At 47.9% G+C, this 18,098-nt stretch overlaps 2 protein-coding genes across 7 annotated transcripts; one reads left to right on the top strand and one right to left on the bottom strand.

The window, feature by feature from the left end:
• The first annotated feature begins 409 nt into the window (after positions 1 to 409).
• On the top strand, positions 410 to 17,943 carry LOC120423965 (prostatic acid phosphatase-like). Of its 5 annotated transcripts, none has more exons than XM_039587953.2 (4): positions 410 to 561; positions 1,077 to 1,264; positions 1,334 to 1,432; positions 16,528 to 17,943. In XM_039587953.2, the coding sequence occupies exons 2-4, from the start codon at positions 1,163 to 1,165 to the stop codon at positions 17,602 to 17,604; spliced, it is 1,278 nt and encodes a 425-aa protein (XP_039443887.1). In that variant the 5' UTR covers positions 410 to 561; positions 1,077 to 1,162; the 3' UTR covers positions 17,605 to 17,943. The 5 variants fall into 5 exon arrangements, with proteins under 5 accessions (XP_039443887.1, XP_039443890.1, XP_039443889.1 ...); XM_039587956.2 differs by having other exon boundaries at positions 435 to 557; XM_039587955.2 differs by lacking the exon at positions 410 to 561 and adding an exon at positions 605 to 755.
• Positions 14,484 to 16,135, bottom strand: LOC120423966 (uncharacterized). 2 transcript variants are annotated; one of them, XR_005606298.2, is made up of 5 exons: positions 15,616 to 16,135; positions 15,446 to 15,562; positions 15,315 to 15,389; positions 15,160 to 15,254; positions 14,484 to 15,102 (listed from the first exon to the last, which is right to left on the bottom strand). XR_005606298.2 is itself a non-coding variant. In XM_039587958.2 (4 exons), exons 1-3 carry the CDS (start codon positions 15,989 to 15,991, stop codon positions 15,337 to 15,339), a joined length of 546 nt encoding a protein of 181 aa, XP_039443892.1. In that variant the 5' UTR covers positions 15,992 to 16,135; the 3' UTR covers positions 14,484 to 15,254; positions 15,315 to 15,336. The 2 variants fall into 2 exon arrangements, 1 of the variants encoding a protein (XP_039443892.1); XM_039587958.2 differs by having other exon boundaries at positions 14,484 to 15,254.
• Positions 17,944 to 18,098: the final 155 nt, after the last annotated feature.

The raw sequence follows: 18,098 nt of genomic DNA, 5'->3' as shown, positions 1-18,098 counted from the left end.
AATCCATTCATCCCCTTGGCCGGCCAGGTACTTGCGAACGCGGGGTGTGACATCCGGATCGTCATCCCAGTCATCCTTCTTTTCCGTCGCCGGTTGCTTCTCTGGTTCGAACCCGTCCGGTTTCTCCCACACACTTTTGTTCGTAGCTTTGTTCCAATAGAACAGCCTCCCTTCCTTGGTCTTTTGGACCGTCCAATCACTTCCCGCCTCCGCGGCCGCCGCCATGGCCGTAGGCGAAGGTAAACAAAACACCGCCAGAAAACGCGCTAAAAATCACGACCGCTCACTGCGAACGCTGACGAGAGAGTGACATGTCTGGTTCGATGCATTTCCAAACACGCGACTCGCACGGGTTTGTTTTTGTTTTGCCAAACACGCGGGCCAGCGAGGGCAAAACGGGTCCTCTCGAATATGTTTTCACATGCAAAAGGTTCATCCTTTGCCACACCGTCGTCGACCATCGACAGGCAAACAGCTTGCGCTGTGAAAGCAAAGAATTCCACTCTGCTGAAAACTGCCTTTTTTGTTGTGTGTTGTTCGTGTGCTTGTGCTTGGAGGTAGGTAAGTGTTGGCTTTCTTATCACTTGCTTGCAAAAAGTAAAAGGTGGCCGTTGTCGTGGGGGCACTTTTTCACTGATAGCGAGTGTAGAATATTCTTTATCGAATTATCGCTGGTTCATTGTTTGCGACGGATGCGCCGTAAAAGTTGGTCATTCGGGCCATTTTGTTTGCTTTCTTCTTTCTTGCTGCGTTTGGTGCGTGTTTCCCAATTCGGCCTTCGAAGATTACATAAAGACCAAACACGGCCTGAATTTAGTTGCAGTGATTAGCTTCGTGGGTTTTGTTTGTACACAAGCTTGAATAATCGCTCGTAAATGCGTCAGCTGGGGTTTGGTTGAGTTTGAATAATTTGGACAACGAATTTCAATATTGACTGCTTGTGCTTAATTTAGAATTTCAAGTTGAAAAGCAGGCGGAAAACTTCTTCAAAATAAGAGATAAAGGTCACTTTGAGCTGCTCTCCTACCTGCGACTTTCTTTTACCACGAAATTAACTGCTTGTTCTCTCCACGCAGATTGTTGTGATCTCAATGGTGTTGTCTACCTAAAAGCAGCTCCACCAAACAAATCAGTTCATTCCGGTTCGTGTCGCAGTGTCGAAATGGCACGGCTCCTGTCGCTGCTAGTGGCCACGCTGTTGTGGCTTCACGTGGCCAACTCCCAGCAAGTGCAGTCCGAGGACAGACTCATCTTCGCCCATGTGGTAAGTAACTCTGACCTAATTCAAAATTAAGCACCCCAATGCCACTGTTTTTTTCCACCACTTCAACAGCTGTACCGTCACGGGGACCGGACGCCGATTGACCCGTATCCCAACGATCCGTGGAAGGATCCGGCCCACTGGACAGCCGGCTGGGGCCAACTAACCAATGTAAGTAAATCTGTGCCTTCATGGTTCGATGAGCGCCGAGTTGTGATGAAGTGTGCATATTATATTTACGAGGAAGCAAAACCAGAACCGGCGAACTGACCTCGGCAATGACTGAGGCGCGAAACTTGATTCCTTAGCTTAGAAGTTGCGATGCGTGATTGAGGTTCTTTCAATTTTCTGGGTTTAGTTTTTCTCCATTGCACAGTGGTTCAGATCCCAAAATTAGGTGGAAAATGGATTTTCCGTAAAATGATGAAGTTTTGGAGCTTTGGTGTCTTGAGCAGAGTTGTTGCATACGGAAAGGGGCAACTTTTGGTTTGGTTGGAAATAAGGGTGGTTTACTATTAAGGTGATTTTGATAATCTAACTTTTCAGAAATATTTTTGGAATTTTTTTTGTCTTCTAGAAAGTTGTTGGGAACCAAACCTTCAAAAATCAGTTTTTTGAAAGTGGAAATTCAGGGTTAAGTTTTAGAGAAAAGTGGTATTGGTTTTTGGTCATATTTTGGGTTTAAATGATAATTTTACATGGAAATCCAAAATATGACCAAAAATCGATTTTTCGACAATTTGGGTCAATTCTGAGGGCAGATTCAGATTCAGCGGGCAAAATTACATGGAAAAACATATATTTGGACAAATTTCGAAATTCGTTAGGGTGGTCCCATAAGGTTTTGCCTTGAAAATTAGACTTTTTCAAATGAAGATATCTCGAGTTTAAAGAAAAACACCAACTTGGTGCTGAAAATTTGGCTTGCGCCTTTTCGAGATATTTAAGTTTTAAATTTGCATCTTTTTTACCTTAAAATCAGCACTCTGTGGCGCGTTGCGAGGGCCATGCGTAGAGGTTCCGTTCCGAACGAGAGTGTGGAAAAATCGGACAAGTGGATATTGGATTTCGCCAAGAAGGTGTGCCCGGACTCGGTGCCGACACAACCATCATTCGACGTTGTTGATGGGAGCGATTCTAATCCTCCCTTCTCGATGGTAGAGCTCTCCATAGCACTATTGACGGGCAACAACACTGCTCCTGGTCCGGACAAGATCAAGTTCAGCTTGCTGAAAAATCTTCCGGACGTCGCCAAGCAGCGTCTGTTGAATCTGTTCAACACGTTGGTGGAGCAGAACGTAATTCCACACGAATGGCGACAGGTCCGGGTGGTTGCCATTCAAAAGCCCGGTAAGCCGGCATCCGACCACAACTCGTATCGTCCAATCAGCTTGCTGTCGTGTCTACGCAAGTTGCTGGAGAAGATGATCCTCGACCGCCTCGAACCATGGATGGAACGAGAGCACTTGCTGTCAGACACGCAGTATGGCTTCCGGAGAGGCAAGGGAACAAGCGACTGTCTAGCTTTGCTGGCCACAGGAATCGACATAGCCCGTGGTAAAAAACAGCAAATGGCTTCTGTCTTCCTAGACATCAAGGGTGCATTCGATTCAGTCTCCATCGATGTGTTGGGAGTAAAGCTGCGGCGGAGCGGTCTCAATCCGACGATGTGCAACTTCCTCATCAACCTGTTGTCAGAAAAACACATGCACTTTGTGCAAGGTGATCTGGCAATCACCCGGATAAGTTACATGGGTTTGGCACAAGGCTCACGCCTTAGTCCATCCATGTATAACTTCTACGTCAGCGACATCGATGATTGCTTGACCGGAGACTGCACCCTTATACAGTACGCAGATGACGCAGTGGTTTCAATCGCTGCCAAGAAAGAAGTCGATCTGCTAGAACCCTTGCAAGATACTCTGAACAACTTGGCCCATTGGGCAGTTGGAAAGGGTATTGAATTCTCTCCGGAGAAGACGGAACTGGTCGTTTTTACGGGGAAGCATGAACCGCCGCAGCTCAATCTTTCTCTCTCGGGAAAGACTATCGAGCAGTCGGACCACTTCATGTACATGGGTACCATCTTTGATCAGAAGGGAACATGGGGGAAGCACATTAACTACCTGAAACAAAAGTGCCTGCAAAGAACTAATTTTCTGCGCAGTGTCTCTGGCAACCGGTGGGGTGCTCATCCTTCTGACATGCTTCGACTGTACAAGACAACGATACTCTCGGTGCTGGAATATGGCAGTTTCTGCTTCCAAACAGCTGCAAAATCACGCTTGTTGGTTCTCCAGCGGATACAGTACCGAAGTCTTCGCATTGTCTTGGGATGCATGCACTCAACTCACAACATGACCCTCGAGGTCTTGGCGGGAGTGTTGCCTCTGCGAACTCGTTACTACGAACTGTCTTACCGGTTCCTGATCCGGTGTGATTACAGGAATAAACTGGTAATTGACAATTTTGAAACGTTGCTGAACCTTCACGTTGAGTCTCGGCGCATGCTTCTATATTATGACTTTATGTCATCGTGGGAGTGGAGCCCGAGCACAACGGTACAGCGCACGCCTCCGTTAACCAGCAGCACCCGGATTGGCTTCGACACGTCCATGAAAGCCGATACTCGCGGTATCCCAAACCATCTTCTGCGGGGAGTTGTACCGTCGATCTTCGCATCAAAGTACAGCCATGTTCCTCCAAACAACAGATTCTTCACCGATGGCTCCAAGCTCGACGGCTGTACGGGCTTCGGTGTTCATCATGAATCTTATCAGCTGTTCTTTAAGCTGAAGGACCCGAGTTCGGTTTACGTCGCAGAGTTAGCCGCGGTTTACTGCGCACTGCGAATCATCGAGACCATGCCACCTGACCACTACTTCATCTTCACCGATAGCTTTAGCTCTGTTGAGGCTATCCGGTCTCTGAAGCCGACCAGGGAGTCTGCGTTTTTCCTCACGGAAATACGCAAGACTTTAAACAACCTGGCGGCTCAGTCCTTCAGCATCACGGTGGTATGGGTCCGCGCTCATTGCTCGATTCCGGGTAATGAGAAAGCGGACTTGCTCGCCAAGAAGGGTGCTGAGAGTGGTGACATTTTTGAAAGGCCAATTAGCCTACAAGAATGCTACGGTTTTCCGAGGCAGCGTGCGCTTCTGGATTGGCAAACACAATGGGACGGAGACACCAAGGGACGTTGGATGTATTCCATACGACCTAAGGTGCAAAGAAAAGCCTGGTTCAAGGGAATGGACTTGACGCGTGGATTCATCAGAACGATGTCCCGCCTTATGTCGAACCATTACTCGTCCAAGGCTCATCTGTACCGTATCAACATGAGTGATACGAACTTATGCGACTGTGGGCAGGGTTATCAGGACATCGACCATCTCGTATGGGCGTGTCCAGATCACCAGGCTCACAGAATTAAGTTGAAAAATACCCTCAGGGCCCGAGGAAGACCACCAGAAATTCCGATGCGAGACGCGTTATCTCAACTAGACCTTGATGTTCTCTATCCGATCTATCAGTTCCTCTTAGATTCCAATATATCTATTTAGTTTTTCTTTCAGTTAGTTTTCCTTCAGTTAGTTTTCCTTCAGTTAGTTTTCCTTCAGTTAGTATAACTCGCCTTCACACAAAGCCGTCGTTTCTGGTTGCACCGGAAGCAAAGCAAGAACGCCCCAGCAGCTGGACACCGAGTTGCGGCTGAGGACAAAACGCAAAGGCCAGCAGAGCCAACCAAGACCCCTACACAATCCCCCTTCCCTTCCCACGCCTTGTCTTTAACATCAATCCCTTCCCTACTAACCCCGAGTAGGCCGCGGGTAATCGGCTCCCCTCCCACTAACATTTACACACAAGATCCTCTGTAATTATTAAGCCAAATGTAATTACAAAAGCCGACTCGGTCCTAACCAGGTCCCAGTACCGAAAAGGACCTAATAAAAATAATTTTATGAAAAAAAAAAAAAATACCTTAAAATCGCTGTAACTTTTGACCCTTAAGTCCAAATTGACCTGTCAAAAAATAAAAATGTTTGTTTTTTAAAGCTCTAAAAGTGCCCCGAATACAACTTTTCTCTAAAACTCAACCCTGAATTGCCACGATCAAAAAACTGATTTTTAAGGTTTGCTCAGATGATTTCTATAAATTTGGTCGTAGAAGGCGTAGATTACGATATATGGTCGTAGAAGGCGTAGATTACGATATAAAATTTTGGTGTCTTCGACAAAGTTGCTTGAATTGGCAAGCCCAACAACTTTCTAGAAGACAAAAAAATTCCCAAATATATTCTTGAAAAGTCAGATTTTCAAAATCACGCTAATAGTGAACCACCCTAATTTTCAACCAAACCAAAAGTTGCCCCTTTCCGTATGCAACAACTCTTCTGAAGACACCAAAGCTCCAAAACTTCATCATTTTACGGTAAATCCATTTTCCACATAATTTGGCGATCTGGACCACTGTGCATTGCGTTCCGTTTTTATTTCAGATTTGTAATGTTTTTAGTTTGCGAATTTATTATTGAGAATTGCTGAATTAGAATTTTAGATGGAAACGTTTAGTTCCATTTCCAGGATCATATTTTCACGAAAGCGCGGCTTATATTGTTCGCGATTCAATCTACATTTCAGTCAGTTCAACCTCCGTGATATCGTGAAACCCGTGACAAAAGTTTGGCTTGACAATTTAATTAAATCTGGAAACAATTCTCTGTGATTACGCCCGAGTAACATGCAGCAAGCTTAACTTTTAGCTGTACAACCGCCGATAGTGATTTCGCCCGATATGTAGGCAAAACTCATAACATTTGATTTGCGCGAAACATTGATTTTTTTTTTTTTTTTCCTCATAAAATTATTTTTATTAGGTCCTTTTCGGTACTGGGACCTGGTTAGGACCGAGTCGGCTTTTGTAATTACATTTGACTTAATAATTACAGAGGATCTTGTGTGTAAATGTTAGTGGGAGGGGAGCCGATTACCCGCGGCCTACTCGGGGTTAGTAGGGAAGGGATTGATGTTAAAGACAAGGCGTGGGAAGGGAAGGGGGATTGTGTAGGGGTCTTGGTTGGCTCTGCTGGCCTTTGCGTTTTGTCCTCAGCCGCAACTCGGTGTCCAGCTGCTGGGGCGTTCTTGCTTTGCTTCCGGTGCAACCAGAAACGACGGCTTTGTGTGAAGGCGAGTTATACTAACTGAAGGAAAACTAACTGAAGGAAAACTAACTGAAAGAAAAACTAAATAGATATATTGGAATCTAAGAGGAACTGATAGATCGGATAGAGAACATCAAGGTCTAGTTGAGATAACGCGTCTCGCATCGGAATTTCTGGTGGTCTTCCTCGGGCCCTGAGGGTAACTTTCAACTTAATTCTGTGAGCCTGGTGATCTGGACACGCCCATACGAGATGGTCGATGTCCTGATAACCCTGCCCACAGTCGCATAAGTTCGTATCACTCATGTTGATACGGTACAGATGAGCCTTGGACGAGTAATGGTTCGACATAAGGCGGGACATCGTTCTGATGAATCCACGCGTCAAGTCCATTCCCTTGAACCAGGCTTTTCTTTGCACCTTAGGTCGTATGGAATACATCCAACGTCCCTTGGTGTCTCCGTCCCATTGTGTTTGCCAATCCAGAAGCGCACGCTGCCTCGGAAAACCGTAGCATTCTTGTAGGCTAATTGGCCTTTCAAAAATGTCTCCACTCTCAGCACCCTTCTTGGCGAGCAAGTCCGCTTTCTCATTACCCGGAATCGAGCAATGAGCGCGGACCCATACCACCGTGATGCTGAAGGACTGAGCCGCCAGGTTGTTTAAAGTCTTGCGTATTTCCGTGAGGAAAAACGCAGACTCCCTGGTCGGCTTCAGAGACCGGATAGCCTCAACAGAGCTAAAGCTATCGGTGAAGATGAAGTAGTGGTCAGGTGGCATGGTCTCGATGATTCGCAGTGCGCAGTAAACCGCGGCTAACTCTGCGACGTAAACCGAACTCGGGTCCTTCAGCTTAAAGAACAGCTGATAAGATTCATGATGAACACCGAAGCCCGTACAGCCGTCGAGCTTGGAGCCATCGGTGAAGAATCTGTTGTTTGGAGGAACATGGCTGTACTTTGATGCGAAGATCGACGGTACAACTCCCCGCAGAAGATGGTTTGGGATACCGCGAGTATCGGCTTTCATGGACGTGTCGAAGCCAATCCGGGTGCTGCTGGTTAACGGAGGCGTGCGCTGTACCGTTGTGCTCGGGCTCCACTCCCACGATGACATAAAGTCATAATATAGAAGCATGCGCCGAGACTCAACGTGAAGGTTCAGCAACGTTTCAAAATTGTCAATTACCAGTTTATTCCTGTAATCACACCGGATCAGGAACCGGTAAGACAGTTCGTAGTAACGAGTTCGCAGAGGCAACACTCCCGCCAAGACCTCGAGGGTCATGTTGTGAGTTGAGTGCATGCATCCCAAGACAATGCGAAGACTTCGGTACTGTATCCGCTGGAGAACCAACAAGCGTGATTTTGCAGCTGTTTGGAAGCAGAAACTGCCATATTCCAGCACCGAGAGTATCGTTGTCTTGTACAGTCGAAGCATGTCAGAAGGATGAGCACCCCACCGGTTGCCAGAGACACTGCGCAGAAAATTAGTTCTTTGCAGGCACTTTTGTTTCAGGTAGTTAATGTGCTTCCCCCATGTTCCCTTCTGATCAAAGATGGTACCCATGTACATGAAGTGGTCCGACTGCTCGATAGTCTTTCCCGAGAGAGAAAGATTGAGCTGCGGCGGTTCATGCTTCCCCGTAAAAACGACCAGTTCCGTCTTCTCCGGAGAGAATTCAATACCCTTTCCAACTGCCCAATGGGCCAAGTTGTTCAGAGTATCTTGCAAGGGTTCTAGCAGATCGACTTCTTTCTTGGCAGCGATTGAAACCACTGCGTCATCTGCGTACTGTATAAGGGTGCAGTCTCCGGTCAAGCAATCATCGATGTCGCTGACGTAGAAGTTATACATGGATGGACTAAGGCGTGAGCCTTGTGCCAAACCCATGTAACTTATCCGGGTGATTGCCAGATCACCTTGCACAAAGTGCATGTGTTTTTCTGACAACAGGTTGATGAGGAAGTTGCACATCGTCGGATTGAGACCGCTCCGCCGCAGCTTTACTCCCAACACATCGATGGAGACTGAATCGAATGCACCCTTGATGTCTAGGAAGACAGAAGCCATTTGCTGTTTTTTACCACGGGCTATGTCGATTCCTGTGGCCAGCAAAGCTAGACAGTCGCTTGTTCCCTTGCCTCTCCGGAAGCCATACTGCGTGTCAGACAGCAAGTGCTCTCGTTCCATCCATGGTTCGAGGCGGTCGAGGATCATCTTCTCCAGCAACTTGCGTAGACACGACAGCAAGCTGATTGGACGATACGAGTTGTGGTCGGATGCCGGCTTACCGGGCTTTTGAATGGCAACCACCCGGACCTGTCGCCATTCGTGTGGAATTACGTTCTGCTCCACCAACGTGTTGAACAGTTTCAACAGACGCTGCTTGGCGACGTCCGGAAGATTTTTCAGCAAGCTGAACTTGATCTTGTCCGGACCAGGAGCAGTGTTATTGCCCGTCAATAGTGCTATGGAGAGCTCTACCATCGAGAAGGGAGGATTAGCATCGCTCCCATCAACAACGTCGAATGATGGTTGTGTCGGCACCGAGTCCGGGCACACCTTCTTGGCGAAATCCAATATCCACTTGTCCGATTTTTCCACACTCTCGTTCGGAACGGAACCTCTACGCATGGCCCTCGCAACGCGCCACAGAGTGCTCATGGACGTATCTGCTGGTAGTCCTTCAACGAACTCCCGCCAGTACATTCGCTTCTTCCGCTTCAGAGTATTACTGTACCTGCGATCAAGAGCTCTGTACTTTTGGAAGTTCGCTCGGATTCCACACTTGCAGAAGTCCACATAAGCTTCAGACCTGGCCGCCGAGAGATCCGTACACTCCTTGTCCCACCAGGGAAGTGGAGGGCGCGTTCGGATGTACGGTCCCGGGACGGGTTTCGTCTGAGCTTGTATCACACTGTCATAGATCAAATTAGCCAGAAACGCATATTCTTCAAGCGGTGCCAACCCTGCTCGCAACTCAACTCCAATGGAGACTGCCTCCGCGTACTGTTTCCAGTCGATATTTCGCGTCAGATCGTAAGGCATCTCCACCGTTGTCGATTGCTGTGGGCCATGGCTAACCAGAATAGCGATCGGCAAATGATCGCTGCCACGAGGATCTTGAAGCACGTTCCAGTCACAGAGAACTGCCAGACTGTTGGAACAGAGCGACAAGTCGATGGCACTCGCCTTCGTACCGGACGAAGTTGGCGTTGGTGGTGTTGCAATCCGCGTAACTTGCTTGTCCCTGTTTAGGAGGGTCATCTGGAAGTCGTCGCACAGTTCATGAATCAGATATGCTTGAGGGTCTGTCTTGTGACTTCCCCACTCGGTGCTGTGAAGATTAAAGTCACCCAGAACCAGTCTCGGTGCCTGCAACAACTCAAGCATACCCCACAACTTTTGTCGAGTTAACGACACCTGTGGGGGAACGTAGACGGACACAATGCAAATGTCCAGTCCTCTGATCCTGGCCTGTACTGCGACTGCTTCGATTCCTCCTAGATTCGGGAGCGTGACCTTTCTAAAAGTGTGGCATTTCCTGACCCCAATCAGTACGCCTCCACCTCTATTTGGTCCTGCCCTGCTCTCTGTGATGATGTTGTACCCCCGGAAAGCTGGCGTCTCATCTCCGATAAGAAACGTTTCGCTCAGCGCAAACACATCACAGTCCCGTTCGAATGCGAATTGTTGAAAATCGTTTAACTTGGGGGTTAAACTTCTACAATTCCATTGTAGAAAGGAGATGCCGTTTTTCGTTTTTGGTGTATTACCCATCAAAGGAAATGAACGACAAGAGGGGCATCGTGCTAGCAAGCTGTTTCCCGATGTGTCTAGCGAGAGGCTCAAACCGCTTTATGATTAAACGCGTCGGTTCACTCACAAAAGAGCACAGCCATTCCACGATTGTGGAAAAGGTAAGGACTCCTTTGAAGGCATCGGTGATCGGGTTCGGTTGAGGAACCGGTTTCGGGGGGATCTTTGGCAGCTTGGGAACGGGCTTCAGCAGCTTGGGAACGGGCTTCGGTGCCGGCTTCGGAGCGGGCTTACCCGACGGACCGAAAGGAAAATCCTCCTCGAAGTTCAACGAGTCACTTTCCTTACCCTTGCCGCCAGCGGCTTTTCTGGACTTGGAAGCCTTGTTGCGCTTCGGGTTTGGCCCGGAAGAGTCACTTTCCTCGTCTCTCTGGAAGAGGACCTCCACATCGGAATCTTCGTCCCCCGAGTCTTCGTCCGCCAAAGGAGCGAAGCGATTGGGGTGGGTCACCTGACTAAGGATTTCCGCGAAGGACTTCTTGGAGCGTTCCCTCAAGGATCGCTTCATCTTGTCCTCGCGCTCCTTGTACTTTGGGCACTGCCGAGTTTTGTGCGGTTCCCCGCCACAAAGCAGGCATTTTTCAGCCTGCTTTTGGCAATCCACGTCCTTGTGGGGGCCGGCGCACTTTGAGCTCTTGCTCTTGTTGCTGCAGTAGGTCTTGGTGTGTCCCAACTGCTGGCAGTTTTCGCAGCTCATCACACGCGGAACGTACAATCGAACTGGAAGCCGAAGCTTGTACAGCTCAATGTAGTCCGGCAGAGCTGACCCTGCAAAAGTCACCCGGAACGAGGCAGAAGGAATGAACTTCTTCTGGCCACCCTCGGTGGTGACGTTGCCCAGTTGCCGGCACTCGAGTACCTCCACAGCTGGAAGTTTAGGGTTCTTGAAGCGTCCCACCGCCCTTGAGAGGTCGACAAGCGAAAGACTGTCATCGGTCACCACGCCATCGATTTCGACTTTGTGGGCCGGAATCCAAACACGGTACTCAATGCTGAACCGCAGATCAGTTACGATCTGATTAGCTTGCACCGCGGAGTTCACGATCACGCGGAGCTTGCTCTTGTTCAGCTTGGTACATTCGACCACCCCAGGATAGTGCTTCTGCAAATCCTTGGTAATCTGTACAAAGTTTAACGGCTTCTGTTTGGGCCGGAAGAAGACCACCCATTCCGTTTGCGATCCTTCTTGATACTGACGAGGACGTGGAATCGGTTTTTGAGAATGAGGATTCAGGGGCGGAGGGGGATTAGGATCCGGATTCGGCTCCGGTGTTTTAGGAGGAATTGGGTCTGGATTGGGAGGAATTGGATCTGGATTGGGAGGAATCGGGTCTGGAGTCAAGGGAGGAATCGGTGGTTGAGGGGGAACCGGATTCGGATCTGATTTAGGACGCTTTCGCTTCGTCCTCTTAGATCCGTCCGAGGATCCCCCTTTACCGCCAGCATCCTTATCCTTCAGGAAGAGGTCCCTGTTGGTGGTGTTTGAAGGAACTCCCAAAACGGAGTCCGCCATGTCCACGTCCTCGTCACCCTCAAGGGTTGAATCGAAGTCGCATTCCTCATGGTCCGACTCGGTCGGATCCATGTTTGCGAAGAAACGCGATAAACTAAACGAAAATAAAAGTGATGAAACTAATCGCAAAAGTAAAAAAGGAGAGAAAAAAAAAAAAAAAAAAAAAAAAAAAAAAAACTAGCCGAAAAAAAAAAAACTATGAGAAAAAAAAAAAAAAAAAAAAAAACTAAACGCTAACAAAAAACTCGCCTTTTGCACTCACCGCCGAACTGGCCGCACTGGCTGCCGCCCGCAGCGGGATGCGCGGGAAGCTCGTTTTCGCGCGCTTGTTGTTGTTGTTGTTGTGCTGCCTGCTGCCAGCCACGTAAACAACGGGGGTTGTCTCCGACCTGGCCTGGCCGAAAACTGGTCCGCCGACCGCAGTCGACTCTCCGGGGCCGATTCCACCGACCAACGACCGTCTCTCGCCTCAGCTGCCTCCGCGGCCGCTGCTGCTGACTCCTCCTGCTGCTGCTGCTCGGATGCAGGAACTCGTTCCTCTTCCACTGCTGCACCGCCGCCGTGTCCACGACGACCAGATTGTGGCTCCTCTGACCACCGGAACGGGCCTGTCCGCTCGCACACGCCTCGATTTCGCCGTGAAAAACGCGCCAAACACACCGCGAAAAAACACGACTAGCCGCTGAGACTTCTGCCGTAGCAATGGGGGCGCGAAACATTGATGCGTGCGAGCTTTTTATGGCATGCTAGTTGTAGTTGTACTAAAAGCTGTCAAGTTCCAGTGCTCGCCATCAGAGGCAAGCGTGTTTTTGTTTCTGGTACACTGTAAAAGTGTTAAGCACATTTTTTTTAGCTTTGTTAATCTTTTTCATTCACTCGGAACCAATTTTGAGGTCAGATCACTGAGGTTTTCGCACTTGCTTTTTTGAAAATTGATTTAAAAATCCCTTTTAAACCCTTTTTGGTCATACAAAGGGTCATTGTGCTGATAAAAATAAGTTTTATCGTTGTAGGGAAACAGCATCTAATTCCAGCGTGCCTCTAATGTTGGCAGGTCAGAACTTTGACATTCAATTAAAGCTAATTAAAAGCGATTTCAACTGAATTCGAGTGATAAATAGCTCAATAAGAAGTGAGCAAGCAAGTTTTTATCAAAAGTTTTGCAAAATTAGCTGTTTAAATAGTGAAAATCATTAAATTGGATGGAGTTAGGAGCGAGAGCTTTCCCCTAATTGAAGTTTAATTTTATGACACAATTCTTGGTTTACCATTACGAATATTTACGAATTTTATTCAGTTTTTTTGTTGTATACGACAAAAGCATGGAAGACTGTAATCGCACATTCCGGCTAGCTCAATAAAAAACCCAACAAAGCAAACATTTTGGCACACATGCTTGTATTTACCGTACCAAAACCCCACGTTGCCCCTCGGGCTTCATGTTCTTTACCGTAGCCTAAACTTTCCTAGCAAGCCTTGACTTTCTCTTAATATCTAAGCGCGAGACATGCGCGGTTTTCTTCTTACCAGTGCACTATGGGCCATCTCCATACAAACAGGCGGCCAAATTATTTTTTTGCTTTTTAAATGTTTTTTTCATACAAATTTGGGTAATTATATGGTATTGAAATGATATACGTCGATTTTTATGACTTTTCATGTTTTTCAATAGTTGATTGTTTATAATAAATAGTCTTTTGATACATTAGCAAGTGCAACAGAATTGCGTATATATTGTATTGCAAGTTTATATTATTAAATTATGGATAAGCTAATACATCCCCACTTTAAGGACACTACCCCTCCCTCCTCTTTCTTTCACCCCCCCCCCTTTCCTCCTCCCCTCCAACAAAATTTTGTTAAGCGTAATAAATTCATTTTAAGTCAAATATTTATTATTTACTGCTGTGTGTTTCTTTTTGTGAGTCCATGCCATATAACTTGAGACCACCCCCCCCCCCCCCCACCCTTACGGGCATAAATTGCGAAAATTTTAATTGTTAAATCAAATAACAGAAAAATTAATTTTATTCAAAATATTAATTATGAAGTAAAACGATAAAATACAAACCATATTCTTAAAATTCATTTGATTATAGAGTTTGTGACAGCTTCAGGATATGTTAAAGGTACTTTTTTATGATGTTTTGTATTAACCAACATAGAACTTAAATGTGGATCAGTTTCATGGATTGATCGCAGAAATTCATCATGCTAAGTCAACATTTTGCTGAATACTCTTTCCGGTATCAAACTGAGATTCTCCAGTTTCGCTTGAGAAACTTCGGTACGAATACCTTATTTTGACTAAGGTACTCAATTTTAAATGTAGGCAACAGAAAATTCCAATAAAGTCATTTCGAACTTCTTGAAACCAGGTATTGATTTTTGAAGCGACGATGCCCACGAAGTAGGTAGCAAAGCAAGTGAAATAAACGGGCACATATGTAGATTGCAGCAAATTTTGATAAAACGTAATTGTTCAAAATGGCATATCTCCGAAAACGCAAAAAATCGCAGGCTGGAAATTTCAGCAATGTTAGATTACAATCCAATCTTTCAAGTGATATTAGTTTCATATTTAGCATCGGTTAGCAAAAAAAGTACTCGATTAACCAACACAAAAAAATATGATTTGTCAAAAAAATGCTCCAGTTATTCGATGAAAACTTCAGTTTTTGGTTTGGAAACAACATTTTATCTATTAATATTTTTAAAGCTTATCTCATTATCTTTCCAACGATGTATATTTGTCCTAATAAAACATTTAAAATGGCTGAGCTATGTTACAATTAAACAATCAGCCTTTTTTTACGAAAAACGCTAGTTTTTTACTCCATTTTTTGACTTTCAGCTTGCGTATCTCCGTAATGAACAAACTTAGAGCTTTGAAACTTTGGATTTTTCTTAGTTAGAACGTTTACTTTCGAGAAAAAAATACCAAAAAATATTTGGAGAAGGTCACTTTTTTGAAACTTGGCCACCCAATGTACCATAGTGCAGTGGCGCCACTGTTCTTCCTACCCCCTTCGCGTGCTGCTCAGCCCGCTCACCCAGCTGTGTTCTTCCGCCACTGCCCTTGGCGATGCTGCTCCTCGGCGCACGTCGCCGTTCTTCAAATCCGGCTCGCTGGCACACGACTTCTCCGAGCCGATGTGATGGATGTCTTCCACTCGCCGCTCCGCCGAAACGCCGTAGGCACAACGTTCGACAGCGATTTCGGCCGATGTCCGCTCGCCCCGCCGATCCGCCGCTGGTCACAGTGTCCGACGGCGATGCTGGCCGATTGCCACTTGCTCCGTGTGATGCTGCCCCCGTCGAGCGAAAACTCCACACAAAAGGCCCTGCAGAAACCAAAATTAGTATCCCGTTCAAGATGGCGTCTTTGGCGTGGCACTCACCCTTTTTGGGGCCTTTTTTGCGTCTTCTTCCGCGCGGATTCCGTTCGGGCCGAGCCCGATGATGTGGGAGTCGTGAGCTGCCGATGCCGGTGTATCTGGATGGGAAAGCGAAACATCAGCAATCGCCTCTTTCGGGCAAACATGAGTGCTTTTACCTTCTGGCGGCTGCGCCTGCTTTTAATCGCACCTCTGGGCTTGCGTTCCGTGTCTGCTGCCGGAATCGAGCTGATCTGGGGGAGGAGATGTGGCGTGAGTTTTGGCCGGAAACAAGCAGCCGCTTGGTTACCTGTGGTTCTTCGTTGCGATTCGGGTCTTCCTGCGCGCGTGCTCGTCGTGCTACTGGTGTTTCGCTCCGTCGAGCGTCTTTCCTTCCCGCCGGTCTTTGTTCCGTCCGTGGCCAAATCTGGGGAGTTTCTTAAGTTAGAACCGTGGCGATATGGCTTCTTCCGCACTTACTTGTCAGGCTTGTTCTTCGATGCGGGATCCGTTTGCCGTGACCTTGCTGGTTGGCCAACACGCCGGAGTTACCGCGGCAGCAGGATGTTGTGGCTTTTCGTGTGGAGTTTTTCTGGAAGCGAATCCTATTTGGTCGGCCCAATCTGCGGCTCAACGAAGCCGACGTCGTGAAGTCGCGATGTCCGGGGGTGCGGGAACGGATATTATCCCCGGCGGCGGGTTTCTCTCCGCTCACGCGGTTTCGACGACCGGACAGATTCGCCGTCCACGCGGTAAACCGATCGAGACACAGCGAGGAGCTTCTCCACCACACGTCTTGTTCGTTCACTGGCAGCCACAGACTATTTTTTCGCAGCAAGCGGAAGTGATTGCGCATGATGGTGTTGGTGCGCAGTTCAAGCAAATTATTGTTTTCAAGCGAGCGTTAGCAGCGTTTGCGAGCGAACGGGGGGTTTTTTGTTTACATATTTACACGGTAGCTCACATTTACAGAAAACGGACTTATTTTCTAGGCCTACGCAATAAGACTCGCCCTTATGCGACACCCACGAACAACGAAGCGAACAGTCTCACCGGGTCGTTGTTCGCGGTTTGCCTGAGCTATCCGTACATTGTTGTCATCCCCCAGAGATACGACGAAAAAACCCAGAGATACACCAATCTTTAAAAGCTTTCTACAGTGCAAGTTGTAGCATGCACTATCATTCGGTTTGGGAGGACTACCGGAACAAACAACTCACATAACCCAGCGTAAAAATTGTCTGCATCTAGGGAACGAAGATTCCCCTACTTTATCTGGTCACCTAAAAGAACATAATTAAAAAAGCTCAAGCTAAAATACATCTATAGTTGAATTAATTTAACCGTCGGATGGTAACAGATTCAAAATGTTCTGTTTGTTTCTCCCGCCAGGACGGAAAGCACCGCCACCTGGAGCTGGGCCGCTGGCTTCGGAAGCGCTACGGCTCCCTGCTGGGGGCCACCTACACCAACAACGAAATCTACGTCCGCTCCACCGACGTCGATCGAACGCTGATGAGTGCCGAATCCAACCTCGCCGGTCTCTATCCACCGGTCGGCCCAGACCAGTGGGATGCGGCCATCCAGTGGCAACCGATTCCGGTGCACACCGTCCCGGAGGAGCTGGACGAGGTGCTGGCCGCGAAAAAGCCCTGCTCGGCGTTTGATTTAGAGCTGAAGAAGTACAAGCACACGGACGAATTCCAAGCGTACAACAAGTCCCTGGAACCGCTGTACGAGTACGTGACGGCTCACTCTGGACGAACGGTTGACTCGCTGACCAGCGCCCAAAACATTTATTCCTGCCTGCACATCGAAGAACTGAACAACTTTACACTGCCAGCGTGGACCGCCAAGGTCTACCCGGAACCGCTTCGTTCCATTTCGGCGAAATCGTTCGCCACCAAAACCAACACCCCGCTGATGGCACGCCTCAAGGCCGGTCCGCTCGTCAAGGAGATTCTCGAGCGCTTCCGGACCAAGCTCCACCGAAAGCTCAAGCCGGACCGGTCGGTTTGGGTTTACAGCGCACACGACACGACCGTGGCCAATCTGTTGAACGCGCTCCGCGTGTTCGATCTTCACAACCCGCCGTTTGCGGCGTGCGTTCTGTTGGAGTTGCGCCAACCTTCCGGCGGTGCCGAGCCGTACGTTTCCGTTTACTACAAGAACAGCTCGGCCGAACCGACGCTGCTGACCGTGCTCAACTGTGGCCAACGGTGCCCACTAAGTCAAACCTTCAAAGTCTACCAGGACATTCTGCCGGAAAGCTGGAAGCGCGAGTGCCAGGTTTCGTTCCTATCGCTGACCTACGTCGAGGCGGACGTGGGCACTTCCGGCGGAATGATCGGACTGGTGCTGGTGGCGTCCGTGGCCGTCCTGGGACTGGTGATCGCGCTGCTGACCCTGTACCGGAGGCGCCGCGGTGGCTATCACAACGACAAGTGGTACCTTCGCATCGACGGATAATGGCAGGAGAGGGGCCCGCACGAGGTCACAACCGAAGATCTGGAGGAGGTGGACGTTTGAGAAGGCGCATTTAACTCTGGCGATAGAGAACTCTAGAAACAATCCTAATTAAATATCATCGTGTTAGTGAGAGAATGTGTGCGAGAGAGAGAACGAATTGACGGTATATATTCATATTATATTGAACAAAATTATTGAAAATGTTTTATTGGACCTGTTAGAGAATACATAAAAAAAAAATCAGAAAATGTTCTATTGATAGTGAAATTCCGTGGGAGAGGATTGTTGCTTGCTGTGAGACTACAACTGCTAAGGTTCGAAATAAATTGATAAAAATAACGCACGCTTGTTTGACCAAACTGGTGAGATCATCACAAAAAGCCCAAGAATCAACCATTTAATCCGATTAAGATCGAACACCGCAAGCAACACGCACCTCGAAGGTGCTTCCGCAAGACGAAGCAAACACGTGTGTGCACGCCAAATACACTTCA

This window comes from Culex pipiens, chromosome 1 (assembly GCF_016801865.2).
Source record: "Culex pipiens pallens isolate TS chromosome 1, TS_CPP_V2, whole genome shotgun sequence".
In the NCBI taxonomy this organism is placed as follows: Eukaryota; Metazoa; Arthropoda; class Insecta; order Diptera; family Culicidae; genus Culex; species Culex pipiens.
This window is presented reverse-complemented; position numbering and strand designations above follow the sequence as displayed.